The 26,103-nt window shown below is 37.1% G+C and overlaps 1 protein-coding gene across 6 annotated transcripts in view; it reads left to right on the top strand.

Moving 5' to 3' along the window:
- The window catches only part of CDK8 (cyclin dependent kinase 8), a 145,289-nt gene that overhangs the window by 56,754 nt on the left and 62,432 nt on the right, over nucleotides 1–26,103 (top strand). For 4 of the 6 annotated variants that reach the window (XM_025875164.2, XM_025875162.2, XM_025875161.2 and 1 more), the window contains exon 2: nucleotides 22,049–22,124. The exons of the other annotated variants lie outside the window; for them this stretch is intronic. In XM_025875164.2, the coding sequence (XP_025730949.1) occupies nucleotides 22,049–22,124 (76 nt within the window). The remainder of the gene's footprint in view (nucleotides 1–22,048; nucleotides 22,125–26,103) is intronic. 6 annotated transcript variants of the gene reach the window in all.

The following is a 26,103-nucleotide window of genomic DNA, read 5'->3' as shown; positions in this document are numbered from 1 at the left end:
ACATGCTACTGGAAGTCCTTCCCAGAGCAATTAGGCAAGAAAAGATAAAAGGCATCCAATTCAGAAAGGAAGAAGTAAAATTTTTTCTCTTTGCAGATATGATCTTATACCTAGACTATCCTAAAGACTCTACCAAAAAACTATTAGAATAGGTGGATTCAATTAAGTTGGAGGATGCAAATCAACATACAAAAATCATTTGCATTTTTAAAAATATTTATTCATTTTAGAAAGAGAGCACAAGCAGGAGGGGCAGAAGGAGAGAGAATCTCAAGCAGACTCCATGCTGAGCAGGGAGCCCATTGTGGGGCTTGATCTCATGACCTGAGCTGAAGCCAAGAGTCAGACGCTTAACCAGTTGTGCCACCCACATGCCCCAAGAAATCATTTGCATTTCTGTGCACTAACAACAAAGCATCTACAAAGAAATTAACAAAACAATCTTATTTATTTAAAGATATTTATTTATTGGAGAGAGAGAGCATGAGTCAGGGGCAGAGGCAGAGGGAGAAGCGGGCTCCCTGCTCGGGACTCCATCCCAGACCCAGGGATCATGACCTGAGCTGAAGGCGGGCACTTAACCAACTGAGCCACCCAGGTGTCCCAAAACAATCTCATTTAAAATAGCATCAAAAACAGTAAACTGCTTAGGGGTAAATTTAATGTGAAGATGTGTACAATGAAAACTCCTAAGACTTTGATGAAAGACATTAAAGAAGACACAAATAAATGGAAAGATATCCCATGTTAAATGGAAGAATTAATACTGTTAAAATGTCCATACTGCCCAAGCAATCTACAGATTTAATACAATCTCTATCAAAATTCCAGTGACATTTTTCACAGAAATAGAGAAAACAATCCTAAAATGTGTATGGAATCACAAAAAAAAACCCAAACAGCAATGCAGTCCTGAGAAAGAATGACAAAAATGGCATCACCCTTTTTGATTTCAGTCTACACTATAAGCTCACAGTAAAACAGTATGGTACTGGTATAAAAATAGACATGTAGACCAATGGAACAAAATTGAGAGTCCAGAAATAAACTCTTGCATATACTAATATGTGACTAGTATTTGACTAATAATACAAATGTCACCTAAATTTGACAAGGGAGCCAAGAATGCTCCTTAGTGTGACTAAGAGGTCAAGAGCCAGTTAGATATCTGCTCCTGTAATTCAGAAGGGGAATGATACAGACAAAGGGTGGGCAGTAAGGCTGGAGAGCAGGGATTTGGTAACTGAGTAGGTAGGTGAAGTGAAGAGGAAAATAAAATCACTTCCTGATTGGGCAAATGGTGAACCACAGAATTTGGCAAGGTGTGAAGGTCTGAGACCAGGGCTGAGGATGAAAGTGGGGATAGGACAGTGGTTTGGAATGAAAGCAGATCCCTCTGGATTCGTGCATCCTTTGACTTCACCTGCTTTCTTTGGTAGTCTGGAGTTTGCAGGAGAGGGGAAGATCTCAGAGCTTTCACAGGTATAAATTTTCTAATTGGCCTTAGGTGTCCATCACTTTAACCTCTTATTCACCAGATATTTTAAAATTTATTTTTCTTTATCTCACATTTTATTTTGGAGATAAATCTTTTTTTTTTTAAAGATTTATTTATTATTTATTTTGAGAGAGTGAGGATGAGAGAGAGAGAGAGTACATGAGAGGGGGGAGGGTCAGAGGGAGAAGCAGACTCCCTGCTGAGCAGGGAGCCCGATGTGGGACTCAGTCCCGGGACTCCAGGATCATGACCTGAGCCGAAGGCAGTCGCTTAACCAACTGAGCCACCCAGGTGCCCTGGAGATAAATCTTCTGAAGTAATTTTTTTAAAACTTTTTTTTAAAGATATTTATTTATTTATTTATGAGAGAGAGAGAGAGAGAGAGAGAGAGAGAGAAACAGCATGAGAGGGGAGAAGATCAGAGGGAGAAGCAGGCTCCCCGCTGAACCGGAAACACGATGTGTGGGACTCGGTCCCAGGATTCCGGAATCATGACCTGAGCTGAAGACGGTCAGTCGCTTAACCAACTGAGCCACCCAGGCACCCTCTTCTGAAGTAATTTTATCTTAGACTTTCTACATGTAACTGTCAGTATAGATCTGTTCTGAGAAATACAATGTGGAAATACAAGCCAAAGAACATTTCCAAGTTTCTATAAACATCAGTTTAAATACATTTGCTTTTAATTCATCTTAAAGAAATCAAACATTAGAATCCAAGTTAACTCTGAAGTTGTGGCTAATATGTTTTTGGAAAACTGGGTTACTAGGATGAAATAGCTTATGCTTATGTGTTTGTAGCTCTTTATAGGTCTATTTCATATCTAGATCACTGCTTCAGACTCAGAATAGATTTATAATTATAAAGTTGGCCTTCATGCAGGTAGTCTCATTCTTTGAAGTCAAATTTATAAAGTATATGTATATACTTTCATCCTAGGACTTTATAATAGTAGGAGTGAAGACAGAAGTTATCCACAGAGTCACCAAGCTAGGCTTGCAACTGCAGTGATGTGTAGTATGAGAAAATTTGTCATTTCAATGGTCCGTGCTATACCTGCTCTGCAGTCATAAAAATATATTCACTTTTCATTATGAGCAGATAATGGTCTTCTCACAATCGTTCTTTTCTCCAGATGTCTATTCAAGAACAATTTTATAGGTGTTTAATTACAAAAATTGTATCAGCTGACATGTTACATGATACAGATTATTTCACAAAATGATATGAACTGTTGTTTTGTATGACATGTCATTTAGAACTATTTAGCTCTTTTAAGGTGTAAAAGATTGATTTGTTAGTAGTAGCAAAGCTTATCTAACGTGTAGGAGATGTTAAGAGTTTATTAGAATCGAAATTTGTTTGTACCTCTCATTTTATGAACTGGTTGGAAATTGGTTTTCCCTACTACCTTTACATTTTGTGATTAATGTAGTTCTCTTGGCTTCAAGTCATTCAAAGTGTCTAATTTGTTAAATCATAGCTTTTATACACAATTTAAATATTTTTACTTCTTCGCTATTTTTTGGTTTTATGTAATTAAAAGATCGTAGATCTGTGAATGCCTCAAGTAAAACTTGAAACTTCAAGTAGTCTTTTGTTTTAAGGTCTTTTAGTCCTCTTTTTGTTTGTTTATATGACAACAGCAGCTTTAAATGAAAAGTTTCTGATAGCTTGTTATCCATGCATTGCCAGATAAGTTGTTAGGAAGGAGTTTGAATCTGTGTGTGTGTTAATGATAAGCAAAAATAATCCATATATTAACTCATGTAGGTAGAGATGTTCATTTACATATGACCCCTTTATTGCTGTGGTGAAAATGCCTGAGTATTTTACCTGGAAGCAGTTTGTGAAGGAGTTGGTAGTTCCACTTCTGGAACAGAGCCTGTGTAGCATATGATGGAAGATGCTTTCTGGAATCAAACTGCCTGGGTTTGAGGTTCAGGTTAGCTGCTCTCTAGCCTTGTGACTAGGGATTCTCTCTTTCCTTTTATATAAAATGGGATAATGATAATGTGTTGTGATGTCATTATTTTTTTTAAGAGATTTTATTTATTTGAGAGAGAGAATGAGAGAGAGAGAGCACATGAGAGGGGGGAAGGTCAGAGGGAGAAGCAGACTCCCTGCTGAGCAGGGAGCCTGATGCGGGACTCGATCCCGGGACTCCAGGATCATGACCTGCGCCGAAGGCAGTCACTTAACCAACTGAGCCACCCAGGTGCCCCTCTGATGTCATTATTAAACGCTTGCACATAAAGGACAATCTGTGTCATAAGCTATATGAACTATGTAACTGATACTTTTTTTTTTTGTGAGCCACCTATAAAATTCTTCTCATGACTACCTGAGTTAAAACAGTACTGTGGGTAGTCAGTAACTTAATTGTCCTAAAAATGATTTTCTTCTTCCTCTGTGTGTATGTATTTATACACCCATAGATTTAGGTGTCTATCTGTATATTTCTATGTATATATGTGGATATATAAGTGTACATATGTATGTATATGTATTTATGTACACATATTTACATATGTATTTTGAAAGGTGCTTATGTACATGTACATAAATATTTCTGCAGAGAAAGCATGTGGCCATGCTATCTATACATAACTACATATGTGTAAAATACATATTTTGTATAAATAATTCCAGTGCATGTGTGGCATGGACTTTAATTGTAATTTATCTTAAATGCTTAATGTATAGTACTTGGCTATGGAAAGTGCTTGGTACCTATTATCATATTCTTCTAGGAATCCCATTCCTTCCCTGCCTGCCAGGAAGTTGCATTTATTGAATATTCACTTGTGGAGAAATGGGCTTTCTGGTATTTTGGAAAGTTGGAGGCAAAGTCCCATTCCTGGGACATGACTCTGCTTCCTCCCCTCCGAAAACACTGAACTTGCTTCAAGAACTAGGGAAACACAGGACTTATAAGTACTAATAGAGTAATTTTTTACAGAATGGTATGAAAGTGTCAAATGTAACAGGTTAATGTTAATATTGCTGCAGGACTTAAGCTTCTCTAATCTAGCATGACCCTGCCTTGTGAGGAGAGACTTGCTGGCAGCTGATGCCCTCCCCTTCACCTGCTCTGAAATAGACTGCATATATTATTATTTTATGTGGCCCTCTGTTTCTGGTAAGATGTTACATATTTACCTAATTACAATGAGACTCTGTCCAGTTCTGCCTTATGTGTAATTGGTGGTGGAGCAGTGGGTGGAAGGAAACAGGGAAGAGGCAGGTTTCTTCTTGCCAGTTTTTAACTCCTGTGAAGCGCTGAGCCTATGTTTAGGGCTGTGCTTAGGCAAGGTGAATTTATCACTCCCTGATTCTACTCCTGTTTATATATTGAAAATAGCAAAATTTTAGTTTGGGCACTTGTTACTCGACTTAATAGATTTTTGACAATAGCTTCCTAATTACCCTTCTTGCCTCCAGTCTTGATTCTTCCAGTGTGTGCTAATGCGTGATCTTTCTGTAAGTTTAGTCTGGTCAGATCTTAAATTTTATTGTTTAACACTGTCAAACATCTATATAATTCTATTGAAATTTTCATAAATTTTATGTACCAAATTTAACTCTTCTCTCACTGTAATTTTTTCCCCAGACTTTTAGGAAATCCTATTTTTGTATTTGAGTAGGGGTGTTCCATTTAACTGGTTGTTTCTTGGTTTTTGTATATAGAATTGAGTTGAAAATACTGCTTAGTAGATGGCATACTATCATTGTCAATCTGTGCAAGGCCCTGTATTTTTCTTTATTTTTCATTCTCTCATCTTTGCCCCATTCTCTTTTCCCATTATAATCAGCTTCCAGTCTTATTTTTTCAGTATATAGCCGTTCAGCCCATATTCCAATCTAAATATCTTTATAACATACTTGTTTTATTCCTGAAAATATTGTTTGTGTATGGTTATAAGTTTTCATGTAAAAAACTCTGGTATAAATCTCATTCTTTTTTTTTTAATTTTCTGTTTCTACTAAACTATACATAGATCCATTTCATTGCTTTTTACCATATATTCTCAATATATGCATATACCATGTGTTACTTATCTGTTCCCAGTGATGCACACATAGTATACCTCTATTTGCTTCCGGAACTGTGTCACTTTTTGCAGCTATATGAAACCTTTCCTGTGGTACATAATCAGGAGAGGAATTGCTGGTGTAGGAAATACATGTACTTAATATCTATTCCGGATTGCTTTCTAAAATGTTTGTGGTAGTTTATACTCTTCGTAATAATAGTACATGAGGGATACCCTTCCTTTATATTTTCACCAGTTTAAATGAGAACCATTAAGTAATGTTAAATATTGGTCTTTAAAGAAACTGGAATAAAAACAATGCAAGAGTGAGAGGATAGATGTATATTCATTTAAGTAGAAAAACTTTTGTGGCCAGATTTTTCTTTATAAATTCAGGTTTAACACTTTGTTGCTAATGATAGAATAAAGACTGCATGTGAGAAAGCTGTAATGTAAAGACTTCAGATGCCATCCAGTTTATTTGTTCAACAATGAGCATTCATAACATTCTTTTCAATTATACTCTATAATTAGAGTATAATGTAGAATGTAGATTGAGGGAGATAAAGACATTTTTAGGGTGTTTTAATAACATCAGTCTTGAATACTTATTGATAATAATAGAGTATAACATAAGAGCATTTAAGAAACGTTTGGGTATATTCACATGCCTCATGTAATACTACTTTTAAGAAAAAAATATTTGGGGTCAAATAGAAATAAATTAGTGGATATGTGAAATAGCAGGAAAGGCCAGCCATTTGGGAGAAAAATACTATGCATTAATTTCTGGTTTTAGTGTTGCTCATTTCTTCGACCATGAATATTAAGGAGAAGAAAAATGATTATAGGTGACTAATGTCAAGATATAATTCTTGAAGTCAAGATGCAATGACTATAATAACTTTACTCTTTGTAGAGTTGTGTTCAGAAAAATGACGCTGTGGGAAGATGATTTAAGAGAGGTGGATGAGTAGTAATCTGTTTCTAAGCAAAAAGCCAAGCCCCAAGTGTGGTTTTGGGGTAGACAGAAACTTTCCTAGGTTTGACATCACAGGGGCTGCCTGTCCTGTTTACTGTTTTGAGTTTACTATTTCAGGAATTGCTTAGTAGTTGAGTTTGATTGCCCAGGAGCTAGAGTGAGCTGAGTTGCACCCAAAAGAAGGTGGCTACAATCTCAGTAATTAGTGTGTTTGCATATTTTAGTGAAATCATGAGCAAATTATAGCTAGGAATAAGACTCATACAAGGAATGACTAGGGATACAAGGAGCAATATTATGGGTATTGTTATTAGACATAATATTAGACAAATTGTTATTCAACATAGATGGCTATTAACAATTCAGAAATTTAAACCAGCATAGAAGATAGAAAAGCATGAGAGCATGCAAATTTATCGTGACAGTCTTTAGTTCTGGCCATTTAGATCTTGTTCCGTGGGCCCTGGGTAGAAGCTGTCTCATTTTCTAGGATCATCTTCTGGAGGATTCTTAGGAATCCTCAATTTGAGGTCCCTGGCTGGGACTGTCTTCCAGTAATTTGAGGATGTATTATGTCACTGTAATTGAGAGCTGTGCATCCAAGGAGTTTTACTGCTGTTTTAGTTGTCAGCAGAATATGCCAAGGTCATTTCCATGGGGGTTCAAGTGCAATCTTTCCCTAACAATGCTGTAAAAATAGCCAGTCACCTAATCTGAGGGCATGTAGAGCTGATTATCTAGCAAGGGAAGATAAGATTGAACAGCTCTGGAAAATTATTATGTTAACCAAATTATTTATGGGAGAGAACGGCTCCTGTATTGACATATATGTAATACAGAATTAATTTATAAGGATTCAGTCAATGATTACCCACGGAGTTAGAATGTATTGTGAACAGTGAGGACTTTAACCAACCTGCAGGACTCCTTGATTTCTACCATCAAATGTGCTATGCCTGTTCCTGATTGACAAGGATATTAAAACCTAGAAACAAAAATCAAGTTGAAACAGTTATTGTACCAGTTTTTCTATAAGAACACGAGTCTGCCTCTTCTCAACTTGGAAGTATATAAATCATTAAACATATATATCTACATGAATATATTTTATTTGCATTTAACCCATAAAGACTGAACTTTTGATTTGTCAAATAAATCAATTTGGAGAGAACAGAGTTTTCAAAATAGGAAATCCAAAGATATGTTAAGTCTAAAAGACATCAGTTTTATTATTTTGATTTTGGGACCTAAGTCAAGAAGAATTTTAAATGGTAATAATGCCTGAGCCTTAGTCATGGTATCCAAAGGTAAAAAGTAGTTCTAAGTAATATTTGAAAATACTGTAGCAATAGGAATAATAATTATTAGGACCATTAATCTTTTTAAATAAGTAGATTTTATTAAAAATGGTTTAAAATGTGGCTTAGGCCCAACGATGCATATTTAAGAGCATTCTTTCCCAAAGTGGAAATGTTAAGATCATTAAAAATACCTAAGGTATCACACTAAAGCAAGTTAGGTGGTTGAGTTCACATCTCTGTAGCATTTGGCCAGGCCAGCTTGTTGTCTTGCACAATCACTAAGATTCTGTGCTGTAGTCTAGCATCCTCCCAGACCTTTTCCCTGCAGTAACCATCAAACGGCAGCACACATTGACGGTTGCTTATGATCTGCTTTCAAATTATTGCATAATAAAGATAATTACATCTTCAATTTAAGATGTTCGACTTTCTGTAATGTACAATTTTTACTATATAACTAAACACAGTGATTAGTTCAGCTGTTTATTTCTTTTTTTTCCCCTAAAGCATGACTTTTTTTCCCCAAAGCACGAAGGAAGCAGTGCACTGATTCATATTCTGGCTCAAGCTCCTTGATCTGGCCAACTACTCCATAATGTTTTCCTGTCATTGCTGCTGACAATATAATTCTCCAGAACTGAGTCTTAAACTCCAAACCACATCTGTTGACACTGTAATCAGTACTTCAGATTTTATGTAGTGCAGTTACACTAGAACTTCTAACTTCCAAAACTGCTGTTGAGAAGTCCACAGGTATTCTGATTCTTGATACTTTTAATAAAATTTAGTTTTATTGAGTTATAATTCACATATAGCATTGTGTAAGTTTAAGGTGTACAACTTGTTGACTGATAAATTTATATATTGCAATATAATTACCACCGTAGTGTAGTTAACATTTCTTTCATGTCACCTAATTATTATTTCTTTTTTTGGTGGGAAAAATTAAGATCTGGTCTCTTAGTAACTTTGAAGTTTATAATACGGTGTTGTTGTCTATAATCACTGTTGTTCATTGAGTCTCCAGGACATTTTTATCTACTGGTTGCAAGTTTGTACCCTTAAACAATGTCTCCCCAGTGCGCCCAGCCTCTGGTAACCACCATTCTACTTTATGTTTTTATGAGTTCTGGGAGTCCACATGTAAGTGATATCGTACAGTATTTGTCTTTCTCTGATTTATCTCACTTAGCTTAATGTCCTCAGATTCATCCATGTTGTCACAAATGGCAGGATTTCCTTCTTTCTCATGGCTGAGTAATACTGATCCTTTCTAGTGACCCATTACCTATCTCCACTGGAAGCATGTAAAATCTGCTCATCTCCATTTTTCTGAAATGTCTAAACGTTGTGTCTTGATGTGGGTCTATTTTTAGCTATTTGTGATGGGAACTCTTGGACTCAGTTTTATAAATCTGTCATTCAGTTTAGGAAGTTTCCTTGAATTACTTTATAAATTTTCTTTCTCTCTTTTCTCTGTTCTTTCTTTCTAGAACTCCTAATTATTTGTATATTGGATTTCATGGACTCATTGTCTATTTTTTCTGTTTTTCTTTCACATTTCTCTTTATTCTATTTTCTAGAATCTCTTCAACTTTATTTTCCATCCAACCAATTCTACTTCCAGAGGTATCTCGTACTCTCAGTTCTCTGCTTTTGGAGGATTTTGCTGTGTACATCTAATTGGTTCTCAGCTTTCTTCATTGTCAGCTTCTGAGCTGACAGCTCAATCAGTTAGTGTTTGTCCACTTAAGTTTCCAAAGTTTTATGCTGCCTTCTCTCCATTTTTCATCTGTATGAGTTTATATCTTTAAAATATTTCTTTACCATAGTTTTAGTGGGGCTTTAGGAGGGAGGTGAAATTTCATATGTGTATTCAGTACGCTATTTTACCAAAACACTGCTCATTTTTTTTTAACTACTCCTTTACAGCCATTTTATATTATAGACTTAATCCTCCTGTCAAAGGCAAGTGTTCTTTGTGGTTCGTCCTCCTCTTTTTGGTCTTTTCACATAATGTATTTTTCCTCAGCTTTATTATTTTTTAATGTAATATTTTCTTCTCATACTTATATGTTTTTTACTCTCCCTGAAGTGAGGCACATCACATAAACTCTATACCCCTCTTCTGACATAGAAAACTCCCTCCCATCTTACCTCTGCCTGTTCCTAAAATCACATCCATCCTCAGAGCTGTCAGCATGTTTCATGCTGTTAAACTGCTACTGCTACTCTCTGCTGTTCTCTGAGCATGTCATACCTTCCCTGGGCTTCTGTATTTTTGTACATGCTGTTCCTACTTTCTGGGATTTCTGCTCTAACTACTGATTTCTCTCCGCAGCCCCTCCCTCCTTTCCTGACAGACTTCTGAAGTCTTAAGAATCTCTGCTTAGGTACTCCCTTTCTGAAGCTTTCTTTCATCTTGCTTCAATCCTTCAAGCTATAGTTGATCATCCCCTCTATTTATAGCACGTAGAACACTATATTGCAATTATTTATTTATACAGCCTGACTACTTCAACTGGATCATGACTGAAACTCGGGAACAAATCCTTTCCCTCTCCAATGTGCCTTTTTACTATGACTGTGTAGATGGATATATAAATAAATGTGCTCTGTAAACCACAAAGCACTATTATATTATGATGGTAATTATATTCAGTGATTTTCAAGAGGAGGTTGCCTTTTTGATAATCAAACATCTTCAGTTTTTTTATTCTACCATTTCACCTTTCTTTTTCATCATTTACTTTTATAAAATATAAGACATAAAAGTACTTGGGATGGGGGAGATGACCATATGCAGATGAGAATTTTTCAGTTCATTGAGAAGACATTTACATTATAGCAACTTGGCCATTTATAAATAAGAGAAATTCAGGGTCATTGTTAAGGAGGTGAATGGATAAGCCTTTGATTTAATTTGTTTTCTTTCCCACCACTCTCTTTCTCCTTAGAGTGCTCAGATCTAAGATGTTATCCTCAAATAGTACATATAACAATTTCTTACACTCCTAGGTTAACCAGTACCATGCATGTGAAAGTGTCTAATAGACTTATTCTGACCCTGACTTCATTTTATTTATGTATGTATATATGTATGTGTGTATTTATTTATTTTAAAGATTTATTTATTTTGAGGGAAAGAGAGAGCAGAGGGAGGGGCAGAGGGAGAGGGAGAGAGAATCTCAAATGGACTCCCTGCTGAGTGTGCAGCCCTACTCACCTGAGGGCTCATTCTCATGACCCTGGGAGATCAGGACTGGAGCCGAAACCAAGAGTCCGTCACTCAACGGACTGAGCCACCCAGGTGCCCCTAGACTTCATTTTATTTTTGTGTCACCCTCTTTAACTCCATTTTTTTTAAGTCTGTCAGAAATCATTCAGACTTAGTGAACATTAAGTATAGATACACTTAATGTATTTTGAAAATAATGAGTACCATGGTACTTTACTAGAAAATATAGTATAAAGCTGAATGTTGTAAAATAGATCTTTTTTCTGAAAAATAATGTTGGAATTGGGATTTTTTTCCCACAGCTAAGGATTTGGTGTAAATATGTTGTGAAAACAAAGATAAAGCTATGTAAGTTTTAATAATTTAAGATAATGAAGTATTAAATAACTTAAATGAATTGATTTGATAAGGAGTTACTCATTTATTTAACCAAACCTTCTTTCATTCTATTCAGATCTTGAATTCTACCACCTTTGCCCTTACTTTTAGTTTATGACCTAATTTCCAACATCAGGAAAATATGAAAGCCATCAAGATGAGCACTCTAGCTAAAAATATTTCTCCTAACCCTATGTAATTTTTCCCCAGCATTTCAGTCTTTGCTCTCTAAATTTTTACCTCTCTCTCTTATATCAGCAATTCCTTTTCTCTGGGTTCTTCCTGTCAGTACTTAAGTCTTTTTAAGTACTTAAGTCTATTTAAATCTTTTCCATCTTAAAAATAATAATAATAATTCTTTAACCTTGTGTATTACTCCAGCTACCGACGCCTTTTTCCCCTTCAAATACCTGCACTTACTGTCTTAGTTTGCTTATGCCCTATTCATTCCTCAGCCTTCTGCTGTACACATTCTGCCACTGCATCACTCCAACTATTTTTGCCTAGTCTATTGTCTGGTGACTTCATCGTTGCTAAATTCAGTGGACACTTCTCTGTCCTCACCTTACTAGCTTTCTTTGCAGCTTGTGATACTATTTACTATTCTGCCCTCTTTCAAAATCTTTTTTTTTGTTGTTGACAGTCCTCTTTGGTGTCACTTTACTCTCATGGCTTTAATTACTGTATATATGCTGATTATAGTAAATCGGTGTCTTCAGCTTTCTCTTGAGCTTTAGACGTGTTTATTCAGCTTGACATTTTTACTTAAGTGTCTCATATGTACTGCAGACTCAACCTACACAAAAATAGAACTATCATCTTTTTGTTCCCTCAGATCTTTTTCTCCTGCTGTTTTTTATTTCAGTCAGTAATATTTTTTTAAAGATTCTATTTATTTATTTGAGAGAGAGAGAGCACATGAGAGGGGGGGAGGGTCAGAGGGAGAAGCAGACTCCCTACTGAGCAGGGAGCCCGATGCGGGACTCGATCCTGGGACTCCAGGATCATGACCTGAGCCGAAGGCAGTCGCCCAGCCAACTGAGCCACCCAGGCGCCCTTCAGTCAGTAATATTGCCATTAACCTATTGCCAGGGCAGAAATCATTTTCTTTGACTCCTCCTCCTTCTGCCTAGTCACCAAGTGCTACTGGTTCTGCCTTACATTGCTCCACTCCAGTCTATCTACCCCATATGGCAACCACCATTCTGCAGCTACCACCATCATCTCTCAACTGAGTAAGTTAAAAAAAATTTAACTGTTTACTTTTAACTTCTTTTAACCAGGAGCTTCTCTGCCTCCTGCTCTTATTTACTCCCCCCTAAGCATTCAAAAGGCAGCCAAAGATGTTTTTTTCAAATATAATATAATTGATATTTTCTTTTTTTTTTTAAGATTTTATTTATTTATTTGAGAGAGAGAGCACAAGCAGGGGGAAGGAGGACAAGGAAAGCAGACTCCCAACTGAGCAGGGAGCCAGATGTGGGGCTCGATTGACCTGAGCTGAAGGCAGACGCTTAACTGACTGAGCCACCCAGGCATCCCTAATTGGTATTTTCTTATTAAAGAAATCTTAAATGGAGTGCTTCCTGTTATTCTTAGAGTAAAAAGACCTTTATGTTGTGGTTCCTAATTAATGCCATCAGCCTCATCCCCCATTGTTTATGGTGTCTGTACACCCTCAAATGGTTTTCTCTCACTTCATTTGTCTTCACATTGTGTTTCCTCCTTAACTCATACCCCCCCCGCCCCCTACACACACGCCAGCAGTTCTTGAAGTCTCATCTGGGAACTGCTAGTTACCCCCCGCCACACACACACACGCACACACACACACACACAGTCGTTTCAGAGGGCCCATAAAGTCAACACTGTTTTCATAGTAGTGCTATGATATTACAGTTGACCCTTAAATAACATGGGAGTTTGGGGTGGGTGCCGATAGCCCACCACTATCACTACAGTCTAAAATTCACCTATAACTTCTACTTCCCCAAGAACTTAACTACTAATAACCTTATAGATAAACAGTAGATTAATATATATTTTTCTTTAAATTTTTTTATTCTTATGTTAATCACCATACATTACATCATTACTTTTTGATGTAGTGTTCCATGATTCATTGTTTGTTCATGAGACCCAGTGCTCTACAAAGAACGTAGCCTCTTTATTTTTATTTTTTTAATTTTTTTATTGTTATCTTAATCACCATACATTACATCATTAGTTTTTGATGTAGTGTTCCATGATTCATTGTTTGTGCAAAAACCCAGTGCTCCACACAGAACGTGCCCTCTTTAATACCCATCACCAGGATAACCCATCTCCCCAGCCCCTTGCCCTCTAGAACCCTCAGTTTGTTTTTCAGAGTCCATCGTCTCTCATGGTTCGTCTCCCCCTCCGATTTACTCCCGATCATTCTTCTGCTCCTGCTATCATCTTCTTCTTTTTTTTTTTCTTAACATATATTGCATTATTTGTTTCAGAAGTACAGATCTGTGATTCAACAGTCTTTCACAATTCACAGCACTCACCATAGCACATACCCTCCCCAGTGTCTGTCACCCAGCCACCCCATCCCTCCCACACCCCCACCACTCCAGCAACCCTCAGTTTGTTTCCTGAGATTAAGAATTCCTCATATCAGCGAGGTCATATGATACATGTCTTTCTCTGATTGACTTATTTCACTCAGCATAACACCCTCCAGTTCCATCCACGTCGTTGCAAATGGCAAGATCTCATTCCTTTTGATGGCTGCATAATATTCCATTGTGTGTGTGTGTGTGTGTGTGTGTGTGTGTGTGTGTGTGTGTGTGTATGTATGTATACCACATCTTCTTTATCCATTCATCTGTCGATGGACATCTTGGCTCCTTCTACAGTTGGCTATTGTGGACATTGCTGCTATAAACATTGGGGTGCACGTAACCCTTTGGATCCCTACATTTCTATCTTTGTGGTAAATACCCAGTAGTGCAATTGCTGGATCGTATGGTAGCTCTATTTTCAACTGTTTGAGGAACCTCCATACTGTTTTCCAGAGGGGTTGCACCAGCTTGCATTCCCACCAAAAGTGTAGGAGGGTTCCCCTTTCTCTGCATCCCCGCCAACATCTGTCGTTTCCTGACTTGTTAATTTTAGCCATTCTGACGGGTGTGAGGTGGTATCTCATTGAGGTTTTGATTTGGATTTCCCTGATGCCGAGGGATGTTGAACACTTTTTCATGTGCCTGTTGGCCATTTGGATGTCTTATTTGGAAAAATGTGTTCATGTCATCTGCCCATTTCTTGATTGGATTATTTATTCTTTGGGTGTTAAGTTTGATAAGTTCTTTATAGATTTTGGATACTAGCCCTTTATCTGATATGTAATTTGCAAATATCTTCTCCCATTCTGTCGGTTGTCTTTTGGTTTTGTTGACTGTTTCTTTTCCTGTGCAAAAGCTTTTTATCTTGAAGAAATCCCAATAGTTCATTTTTGCCCTTGCTTCCCTTGCCTTTGGCGATGTTTCTAGGAGGAAGTTGCTGCGGCTGAGGTGGAAGAGGTTGCTGCCTGTGTTCTCCTTTAGGATTTTGATGGACTCCTGTCTCACGTTTAGGTCTTTCAACCATTTGGAGTCTATTTTTGTGTGTGGTGTAAGGAAATGGTCCAGTTTCATTCTTCTGCATGTGGCTGTCCAATTTTCCCAACACCATTTGTTGAAGAGACTGTCTTTATTCCATTGGACATTCTTTCCTGCTTTGTCGAAGATTTGTTGACCATAGAGTTGAGGGTCCATTTCTGGGCTCTCGATTCTGTTCCATTGATCAATGTGTCTGTTTTTCTGCGAGTACCATACTGTCTTGATGATGACAGCTTTGTAATAGAGCTGGAAGTCCGGAATTGTGATGCCGCCAGCTTTGCTTTTATTTTTCAGTATTCCTCTGGCTATTCGGGGTCTCTTCTGGTTCCATACAAATTTTAGGATTATTTGTTCCATTTCTTTGAAAAAAGTGGTTGGTATTTTGATCAGGATTGCATTGAATGTGTAGATTGCATTGAATGTGTAGATTGCTGTAGGTAGCATTGACATCTTCACAATATTTGTTCTTCCAATCCATGAGCATGGAAGGTTTTCCCATGTCTTTGTGTCTTCCTCAATTTCTTTCATGAGTATTTTATACTTTTCTGAGTACAGATCCTTTGCCTCTTTGGTTAAATTTATTCCTAGGTATCTTATGGTTTTGGGTGCCATTGTAAATGGGATCAACTCCTTCATTTGTCTCTCTTCTGTCTTGTTGGTGTATAGGAATGCCACTGACTTCTGTGCATTGATTTTATATCCTGCCACTTTACTGAATTCCTGTATGAGTTCTAGGAGTTTTGAGGTGGAGTCTTTTGGGTTTTCCACATAAAGTATCATATCATCTGCGAAGAGTGAGAGTTTGACTTCCTCTTTGCTGATTTGGATGCCTTTGATTTCTTTTTGCTGTCTGATTGCTGAGGCTAGGACTTCTAATACTATGTTGAATAGCAGTGGTGATAGTGGACATCCCTGCCGCGTTCCTGACCTTAGGGGGAAAGCTCTCAGCTTTTCCCCATTGAGAATGATATTTGTTGTAGGTTTTCCATAGATGGCTTTTATGATATTGAGGTATGTACCCTCTATCCCTATACTCTGAAGAGTTTTGATCAAGAAAGGATGCTGTACTTTGTCAAATGCTTTTTCTGCATCTATTGAGAGGATGGTGTGATTATCGTTCTTTCTTTTGTTAATGTATTGTATCACATTGATTGATTTGCGGACGTTGAGCCAACCTTGCAGCCAAGGGATAAATCCCACTTGGTCATGGTGAATAATCCTTTTAATGTACTGTTGGATCCTATTGGCTAGTATTTTGGTGAGAATTTTTGCAGCCATGTTCATCAAGGATATTGGTCTGTAATTCTCCTTTTTGATGGGGTCTTTGTCTGGTTTTGGGATCAAGGTAATGCTGGCCTCATAAAATGAGTTTGGAAGTTTTCCTTCCATTTCTATTTTTTGGAACAGTTTCAGGAGAATAGGTATTAATTCTTCTTTAAATGTCTGATAGAATTTCCCTGGGAAGCCATCTGGCCCTGGGCTTTTGTTTGTTGGGAGATTTTTGATGACTGCTTCAATTTCCTTAGTGGTTATAGGTCTGTTCAGGTTTTCTGTTTCTTCCTGGTTCAGTTTTGGTAGTTGATACATCTCTAGGAATGCACCCATTTCTTCTAGGTTATCTAATTTGCTGGCATAGAGTTGTTCATAATATGTTCTTATAATTGTATTTCTTTGGTGTTGGTTGTGATCTCTCCTCTTTCATTCATGATTTTGTTGATTTGGGTCATTTCTCTTTTCTTTTTGATAAGTCTGGCCAGGGGTTTATCAGTCTTGTTATTTCTTTCAAAGAACCAGCTCCTAGTTTCATTGATCTCTTCTACTGTTCTTTTGGTTTCTATTTCATTGATTTCTGCTCTGATCTTTATTATTTCTCTTCTCCTGCTGGGTTTAGTCTTTATTTGCTGTTTTTTCTCTAGCTCCTTTAGGTGTAGGGTTAGGTTGTGTATTTGAGATCTTTCTTGTTTTTGAGAAAGGCTTGTATTGCTATATACTTTCCTTAGGACTGCCTTTGCTGTATCCCAAAGATTTTGAACAGTTGTGTTTTCATTTTCATTGGTTTCCATGAATTTTTTAAATTCTTTAATTTCCTGGTTGACCCATTCATTCGTTAGTAGGATGCTCTTTAGCCTCCATGTATTTGAATTCTTTCCGACTTTCCTCTTGTGATTGAGTTCTAGTTTCAAAGCATTGTGTTCTGAAAATATGCAGGGAATAATCCCATTCTTTTGGTAGCAGGAGACCTGATTTGTGACCTGGGATGTGATCTCTTCTGGAGAATGTTCCATGGGCACTAGAGAAGAATGTGTATTCCGTTGCTTTGGGATGGAATGTTCTGAATATATCTGTGAAGTCCATTTGGTCCAGTGTGTCATTTAAAGTCTTTATTTCCCTGTTGATCTTTTGCTTAGATGATCTGTCCATTTCAGTCAGGGGGGTGTTAAAATCCCCTAATATTATTGTATTGTTGTCAATGTGTTTCTTTCCTTTTGTTATTAATTGCCTCATATAATTGGCTGCTCCCATGTTAGGGGCATAGATATTTACAATTGTTAGATCTTCTTGTTGGATAGACCCTTAAGGTAGGATATAGTGTCCTTCCCCATCTCTTATTACAGTCTTTGTTTTAAAATCTAATTTGTCTGATCTAAGGATTGCCACCCCAGCTTTCTTTTGGTGTCCATTAGCATGGTAAATGGTTTTCCACCCCTTCACTTTCAATTTGGGGGTGTCTTTGGGTCTAAAATGAGTCTCTTGCAGACAACATATCGATGGGTCTTGTTTTTTAATGCAATATGATAGCCTGTGTCTTTTGATTGGGGCATTTAGCCCATTTACATTCAGGGTAACTATTGAAAGATATGAATTTAGTGCCATTGTATTGCCTGTAAGGTGACTGTTAACTGTATATTGTCTGTGTTCCTTTCTGGTCCATGCTGCTTTTAGGCTCTCTCTTTGCTTAGAGGACCCCTTTCAATATATCTTGGAGGGCTGGTTTCTTGTTTGTAAATTCCTTTAGGTTTGTTTGTCCTGGAAGGTTTTTAATCTCTCCTTCAATTTTCAATGACAGCCTAGCTGGATATAGTATTCTTGGCTGCATATTTTTCTCGTTTAGTGCTCTGAAGATAATCATGCAAATCCTTTCTGGCCTGCCAGGTCTCTGTGGATAGGTCTGTTGCCAATCTAATGTTTCTACCTTTATAGGTTACATATCTCCTCTCCCGAGCTGTTTTCAAGATTTTCTCTTTGTCTCTGAGACTCATAAGTTTTAAAATTAGATGTCGGGGTGTTGACCTATTTTCATTGTTTTTGAGAGGGGTTCTCTGTGCCTCCTGGATTTTGATGCCTGTTTCTTTCCCCAAATTAGGGAAGTTCTCTGTTATAATTTGCTGCAATATACCTTCTGCCCCTCTCTCTCTTTCTTCTTCTTCTGTGATCCCAATTATTCTAATGTTTCATCTTATTGTATCGCTTATCTCTCGAATTCTGCCCTCCTCATCCAGTAGTTGTTTATCTCTCTTTTTCTCAGCTTCTTTATTTTCCATCATTTGGGCTTCTATATCGCTGATTCTCTCTTCTGCCTCATTTTCCCGGCAGTTAGTGCCCCATTTTTGATTGCACCTCATTAATAGCGTTTTTGATTTTGATATGGTTAGATTTTAGTTCTTTTATTTCTCCAGGAATGGTGTCTCTAATAACTTCCATGCTTTTTTCAAGCCCAGCTAGTATCTTTAAAATCATTCTGAACTCTAGGTCCGACATCATACTGATGTCCATATTGAGTAGGTCCCTGGCAGAAGGTACTACCTCTTTTCTTTTTGCTGAGGTGATTCCTTTCGTCTTGTCCTTTTGTCCACAGGAGAATAGATGAATGAGAGAAGAAAATGCTAACAGGTTAACAACATCCCCTAAAATATACTCTAAATAAATTAGAAAAGACCTGAAACCAGGGGAAAAGAAAGGGAAAGAAAGAAAAGAGAAGGAGAAAAAAAAAGAAAAGGAAAAAGATAAAAACAAACAAAAACAGAACAAAACAAAAAACAAAACAGAATATGATCAAATATGATCAGGCTAGTGCATAGATCAGTGTCACACCCTAGATTTTGGGTGTATTTTGGTCTGTTAGAAGTTAGTGCCTCCTAAAATTGTAGAGAAAGAAAGACTTATATATGTGCAAAATAAGGGCTGATGCAATGAAGGGATGGAAGATGACTGTAAAGATGAAAATTATAAAAGATTTTATAAAAGGAATTGAGAAGTTGTTTGAAAAAAGAAAGAAGAAGATTAAAAAAAAAGGGGGGGAGAGAATGTGATGAGGCAGGAGACTAGAATAAAGCCATACACTAGAGATTTAGGGTATATTTTGACCTATTAGAAGAAACTGTATCTCAAAATTTTAAAGAGTGAACAACTTATATATATATGCCAAAAATAAGGGTAACTACTATGAAGGGATAGAATATGACTCTAAAAATGAAAAATAAAAATGTTTTTTTTAAAAGAGGGATTGATAAGATGGTTGAAAAAGGGAAAAAGAAAAATTCAAAAGAAAAAAAGTTAAAAAAATTAACTTTGAAAAACTAATGAATCATGGTAAAAAAGCCATGAATTCTATGTGCAGTATTCCCCTAGTGTTGGTGTTCTCCCGTTCTCCTTGATGGGTAAACTTGGTCTTGGCTGGCTGTTCGTGCTGATCTTCTAGGGGAGGGGCCTGTTGCATTTGGTTCCCAAATGTCTTTGCTGGAGGTGGAATTGCCCCGCCCTTGTGAGTCCGGGCTAAGCAATCTGCTTGGGTTTGCTCTCAGGACCTTTTGTTCCCTGCAAGCTCTCGGTACAGCTTTGGAGGATGGGAGTGAAAATGATGGCCTCCCAGTCTCCGCCCGGAGGAGCCAAGAACTCGGGGCCCCGCTCCTCAGGGCACCCCCAGAGAAAAGCAGTCAATCACTCCTGTCTCCCCGGTCTCCGGCCACACTCTGTGCTCACCCAGCCTGTGACCAAACGTTTCTATCTCTGGCACCCGATCCCATGTGGAGTCTCCAAACCCAGCAGATCCCTGCGGTGTGCTCCTGCGCCGCTCCTCCCAGGGGAGGAAGGGGAGTCTCGCCGGCTCTGCTGCTTGTTGGGTCCCTGCTGGAGAAGCAGTGGCCTGACTGGGCTGCGGATCACAGTTTATGGCCACCCGGAGCTGAGAGCCCGCACCTCGGCTCCATCTCTGCAGCCGGTTTCCCCACTCCGATACCTGGGAGCTCTGCCGCACTCAGGCACCCCCGGTCTTTCTGTGACCCCGTGGGTCCTGAGACCACACTGTCCCACGAGGTTTCCACCTCCCGCTTAGCCACTGGACCGACGTCTCTCAGCGGAGCCGACTTCTAAAAGTTCCGATTTTGTGCTCCCTGGCTCTATCACTTGCCAGAAGCGGCGGAGGCCCCCTCCCCTGCCATCTATCCTCCCGAATATCGCCTCGGATTCACTTCTCCGCACATCCTACCTTCCAGTAAGTGGTCGCTTCTCTGTTCAGAGAGTTGTTGCTACTCTCTTCTTCGATCTCCTGTTGAGTTCGTAGGTGTTCAGAATGGTTTGATCCCCATTCGACTGAATTCCTGAGACCAGACGAAATCCAGGTCTCCTACTCCTCCGCCATCTTGCTCCGCCTCCCGATTAATATATATTTTTTAAAAGATTTTATTTATTTCAGAGAGAGAGAAAGCATGAGAGGGTCAGAGGGAGAAGCAGACTCCCCGCTAAGCAGGGAGCCCAGTGCAGGGCTTGATCCTGGGACTCCAGAATCATGACCTGAGCCAAAGGCAGTTGTTTAACCAACTGAGCCACCCAGGCACCCAATACATATTTACATGTGTTATATACTGTATTCTTACAATAAAGTAAGTTTGAAAAAAGAAAAGTGTTAAGAAAATCATAAAATATACTTATAGTGCTGTATTGTATTTATCAAAAAAAAATCTGTGTATAAGAAATGGACAATGCAGTACAAACATGTTGTTCAGGGGTCATCGGCATTTCCTTTTCTCACTGTCTCATGAATGTACAGTGGGTTTTTTCAAAGGTGTCATAACCTGATGATACCATTGCTCTGGTGGCTAATAGATGTATGCTTTTGCATTCCATGTTTTTAAAAGTTCCATTTAAAAAATCTAATAGGGTAAATAGTGATAGATAAAACAAAAACTCTTGAGAATCTTCAGTAATATCCAAGAGAGTAAAGGGGTCCCGAGTAAAAAATTTCGAGTGCTGTTTAGGCCTCATTTGAATGGTGCTTCTTTTGAGAATTTTTTGCTTAGGTCCTCTACCAGGGTAACCATTGAGTAACCTTGGTGGTTTGCACTTGCACTGTCAGAGCACTTATCATACTGTATTGTGGTGTATTAGTTATTTATCTGGCTAGGCCAGTAGACACAGAAAGCTCCATAGAAGAAGGAACTCTGCTGTATCCCTGGTACTGAGCACAGGTCTGAATACATAGTAAGTGCTCAATAAACACATGTTAAGTGACTCTCTTCAGAGGTATTGGGGGATATGAGGACTATAACTTGTTTGAAATTATCACCATTTTGTACTTTAGTGATACATTCATTTCTTAGTTTTTTGACCCTGATTTTTTTGACCCACCAATATCTGAAAGGGTTTTAGAAAGCAAGTTGTGTATGTGTGTGTGCTGAGTGTACAGTGTACACAGACACACACGCATATATAGAAAAGAAATGTATACATATTAGAACAGGAAGAACCTATATCTGAATCTTTGTCTTCCCAAAACATGGAGCCTTGGACAAGTCTTTATTACTTTGAGTCTAACTTTCCTCATCAAATAATGGGATTGAACTAGATTATATAAAACCTTTTTCCTATATGATACTATGTGATTACATGTGAAAGGTGTCAAAAATATATTAAGTATGTGATTTATGTATTTTATTAAAAATGCACATAAATTTAGTTTTATCCAAATATTAAAATAACTTTGTTTTTACAGGAAAGATGATAAAGACTATGCTTTAAAACAAATAGAAGGAACTGGGATCTCTATGTCGGCATGTAGAGAAATAGCAGTAAGTGAAGTTCTTTTTATAATCATTATTATCAATTGACTTATGAGTATCAACTATGTAGGTCTCTGAATTGTATTTGTCACATATACACATTAATTGAAAGTTGGTAAATATTTTTCATATTGACGATCTATAGAAAAATATATTTGTTTCCTAAGAGGAGTAAAGGTGGCGTGTAGTTCTAGCAGAAATAACTGTATAATTCATTCATTTGGGAGTAAGTCAATCTTAGTTGTTTATATAAATGTATATTTTTCCAGTAAATGTCGCTAAATATTAAGGGTCCGGTAATTCTTATTATTTCATTGGGTGCAATAAAAGTAAATTTGTATGAATATGTATGTTAGTTCATTAAAATTAATATTTCTATTTTAATAAGATGAGATTGATATCATTACTTATGTGAACTTAAAATGAGATTGTGTTATTGATTTTCATTTTATCTGTCTGTTCATTTGAATATGTAAAAATACGTGCTGTTTTCTTTTGGAAGCATAGCTTTCCATATGGTATTAGAATCTCATTTTGATTCCAAAAGAAAATATTCATGTTAATGCATTACTAAATAATTATTCACACATTTAAACTGAGTATTACTTCCATGAGATTTTACCTCAGTTTTTACTATTTTAACACTATGGATCCGAATTTGTCTTTTCTGGCTATAATTAAAATATTCTAGAATATATTTTATAATCTTTGCTTTTGCCATTTTTAGCCCTTGTATCTATCTACAGATAATAGGCTGTTGTTACCTGGGTATATTAATTTAAATAATTTTACCCGTTTAACAGATTCTATACCACTGGGTTTTCAGTTATCAACCATTTGTTTTGTGTCATGTTGATGGGAACTAGAGTAGGTAAAAGTAAAGAAACAGAACAAATGAGAGTCCCTGGCCTTAAATATTTACACACCGATGAGGAAAGACACTCATAAATCTTACAATAATAGTGTACTAAGCACAATGAAAGAAGTATGGAGAATGAGAAAATTATCTACATGTAACCGAGAGAATCAAGGAGGGTTGCAGGTTTTGGAAGACACGTAAGAATTACCTCCATGAGGGAAGAGTAGAGGTGAGGTGGAGGGCATTCTTTCTTAACCAAAGGTATGCCGTGTTGGAAATTGTATTTCAAGTAATTGATAGGTTTTTAATATTCTTGAATCTAGAGGGAGGATATCTGTACCTTAACTGTCAGTTCTTCAACATCTACAGTTCTACATGTTCTAGTTAGGTTTAAAGAATTAAAATCCATTAAACTGTGGTTAGTGATGTTAGATGTCATGCTGGAGATTACCTTTGGAGGGGTCAGGGAGTGATGGAAGGGGGAGACAAGGGAACTTTCAGGATTCTAGTAATGTTCTGTTTCTTGATCTTGTTCTGGGTCTGGTTATATGGATTTACTGTGTGAGAACTCACTGAGCTGTGCACTTAGGGTTCATGTGCTTTTCTCTTTTTATTAAACTTCAACAAAATGTTTTAAAAACAACTCCATTCATTTTAGGAACAGACGTTCTTCATGTATATGTTGATAACTGTAAATGCAGTTAAGCATAGAAAGAAATGCAAAAACTTATATTTAATGTATTTTATTACGATTCTTCAACCTAAAGTGAGCAGAAATTTTTATTTTTGATGAAATTTACTAATTTTTCCTTTTTATGACTATTGATTTCTGTATCTGGCTGAAGAAATCTTTACGATTGTGAACAAATTTTCCTGTGTTTTCTTCTAGAAACTATATTTTTGGTTTTATTTTTTAGTTTATGTTATACTTAATTCATTTTTGTTTGTATAGGTGTGATGTAAGGTTTGAGCTTCTTTCCCGCCTCACCCCATATGAATGTACAGTTGTTGTAACATCATTTTTTTAAAAAGTTTCTTCCCCATTGAATTTGTTTGGCACCTTTGTAAAAACTTAAGTGACTGTGTAAGTATGGACTATTTCTGGACTCTATTCTGTTCCATCTCTTTGTCTATACTTATGACAATATCAGGTCACTCTAGCTTTACAGCAAGATTTGAAGTGAGATTGTAAACGGCCACCAGCCTTATTCTTCTGTTTCAGGATTGGGCTATTTTAGGTCCTTTGCATTATCATATAAATTTTTGAATCACCTAGTCAATTTTTATTTCTAAACTATGCCTGCTGGAATTATAGTTTGAAATCAATTCAGGAAATATTGACACATCCAAACCATAAATCTAAAAAGATATACTTTCTATTTTTAAAGATTTTCTTTAATTTTCTCTACAGTGTTTTATAGTTTTTAGTTGTAGAGATTTGGCACACCTTCCATTAGATTCATTTCTAAGGACTTCATGTTTTCTGGCACTATTGTAAATGGGATTATTTTTAAAATTTTAATTTAAAATTTTATTTCCCATTTGTTTGCTTCTATACTTAGAAAAAGAACTTTAAAAAGAAAAAATAGAACTTTTAAAATATCGTACATTTTAGATATATATGTAAATTCACTGGTAAGTTTTAATATATGCAAATTTTCTGCATAAATAATTATGTCATCTGCAATTTAGAAAGTTTTCCTTCTTTCCATCTTTTTATTTTTATTTCTTTTCTTATTGCACTGGCTCGGGCCTTTCATATAGTGTTGAAGAGTAATGAGGATGGATATCTTTAACTTGTTCCGAATCTTGGGGAAAGTATTTTCAGTGTTTCACCATTAGGTAAAATGCTAGCTATCTGGTTTTTTTTTATAGATGCCATCAGTCAGACTAAGGAAGTTCCTTCTATTTTTTTCATAAGTGGTATCGAATTTTATCAGACACTTTTTCACTACATGTACTGAAATGACCCTATACTTCTCTTTTATTCTGTTACATTGGTAGGCTACATTGATTTTTTTTTTAATTTTATTATGTTATGATAATCACCATATATTACAGCCTTAGTTTTTGATGTAGTGTTCCATGATTCATTGTTTGCGTATAACACCCAGTGCTCCATTCAATATATGCCCTCTTTAATACCCATCACCAGGCTAACCCATCCCCCCACTGGCCTCCCCTCTAGAACCCTCAGTTTGTTTCTCAGCCCATATTCTCTCATGGCTCCTCTCCCCGTCCGATTCTCCCACCTTCATTTTTCTCTTCCTACTATCTTCTTCTTTTTTTTAACATATAATGTATTATTTGTTTCAGAGGTACAGGTCTTTGATTCAACAGTCTTACACAATTCACAGCGCTCACCATAGCACATACCCTCCCCAATGTCTATCACCCAGCCACCCCATCCCTTCCACACCCCACCACTCCAGCAGTCCTCAGTTTGTTTCCTGAGATTAAGAATTCCTCATATCAAAAAAAAAAAAAGAATTCCTTATATCAGTGAGATAATATGATACATGTCTCTCTCTGATTGACTTATTTTGCTCAGCATAAAACCCTCCAGTTCCATCCACATCCTTGCAAATAACAAGATTTCATTCCTTTTGATGGGCATAATATTCCATTGTATATATATATTACCACATCTTCTTTATCCATTCATCTGTCGATGGACATCTTGGCTCTTTCCACAGTTTGGCTATTGTGGACATTGCTGCTATAAACATTGGGGTGCACGTACCCCTTTGGATCACTGCATTTGTATCTTTGGGGTAAATACCCAGTAGTGCAATTTCTGGGTCATATGGTAGCGCTATTTTCAACTTTTTGAGGAACCTCATACTGTCTACGTGTCTGTTTTTGTGCCAGTACCATACTGTCTTGATGATGACAGCTTTGTAATAGAGCTGGAAGTCCAGAACTGTGATGCCACTAGCTTTGCCTTTCTTATACAACATTCCTCTGGCTATTTGGGGTCTTTTCTGGTTCCATACAAATTTTAGGATTATTTGTTCCATTTCTTTGAAAAAAGTTGATGGTATTTTGATAGGGATTGCATTGAATGTAGATTGCTCTAGGTAGCATTGACATCGTCACAATATTTGTTCTTCCAGTCCATGAGCATGG

This window comes from Callorhinus ursinus, unplaced genomic scaffold (assembly GCF_003265705.2).
Source record: "Callorhinus ursinus isolate GAN/ISIS: 27379988/994484 unplaced genomic scaffold, GSC_fseal_2.0 scaffold7, whole genome shotgun sequence".
Taxonomy (NCBI): Eukaryota; Metazoa; Chordata; class Mammalia; order Carnivora; family Otariidae; genus Callorhinus; species Callorhinus ursinus.
The sequence above is the reverse complement of the archived record's forward strand: the minus strand, read 5'-3'. Positions and strand labels throughout refer to the sequence as shown.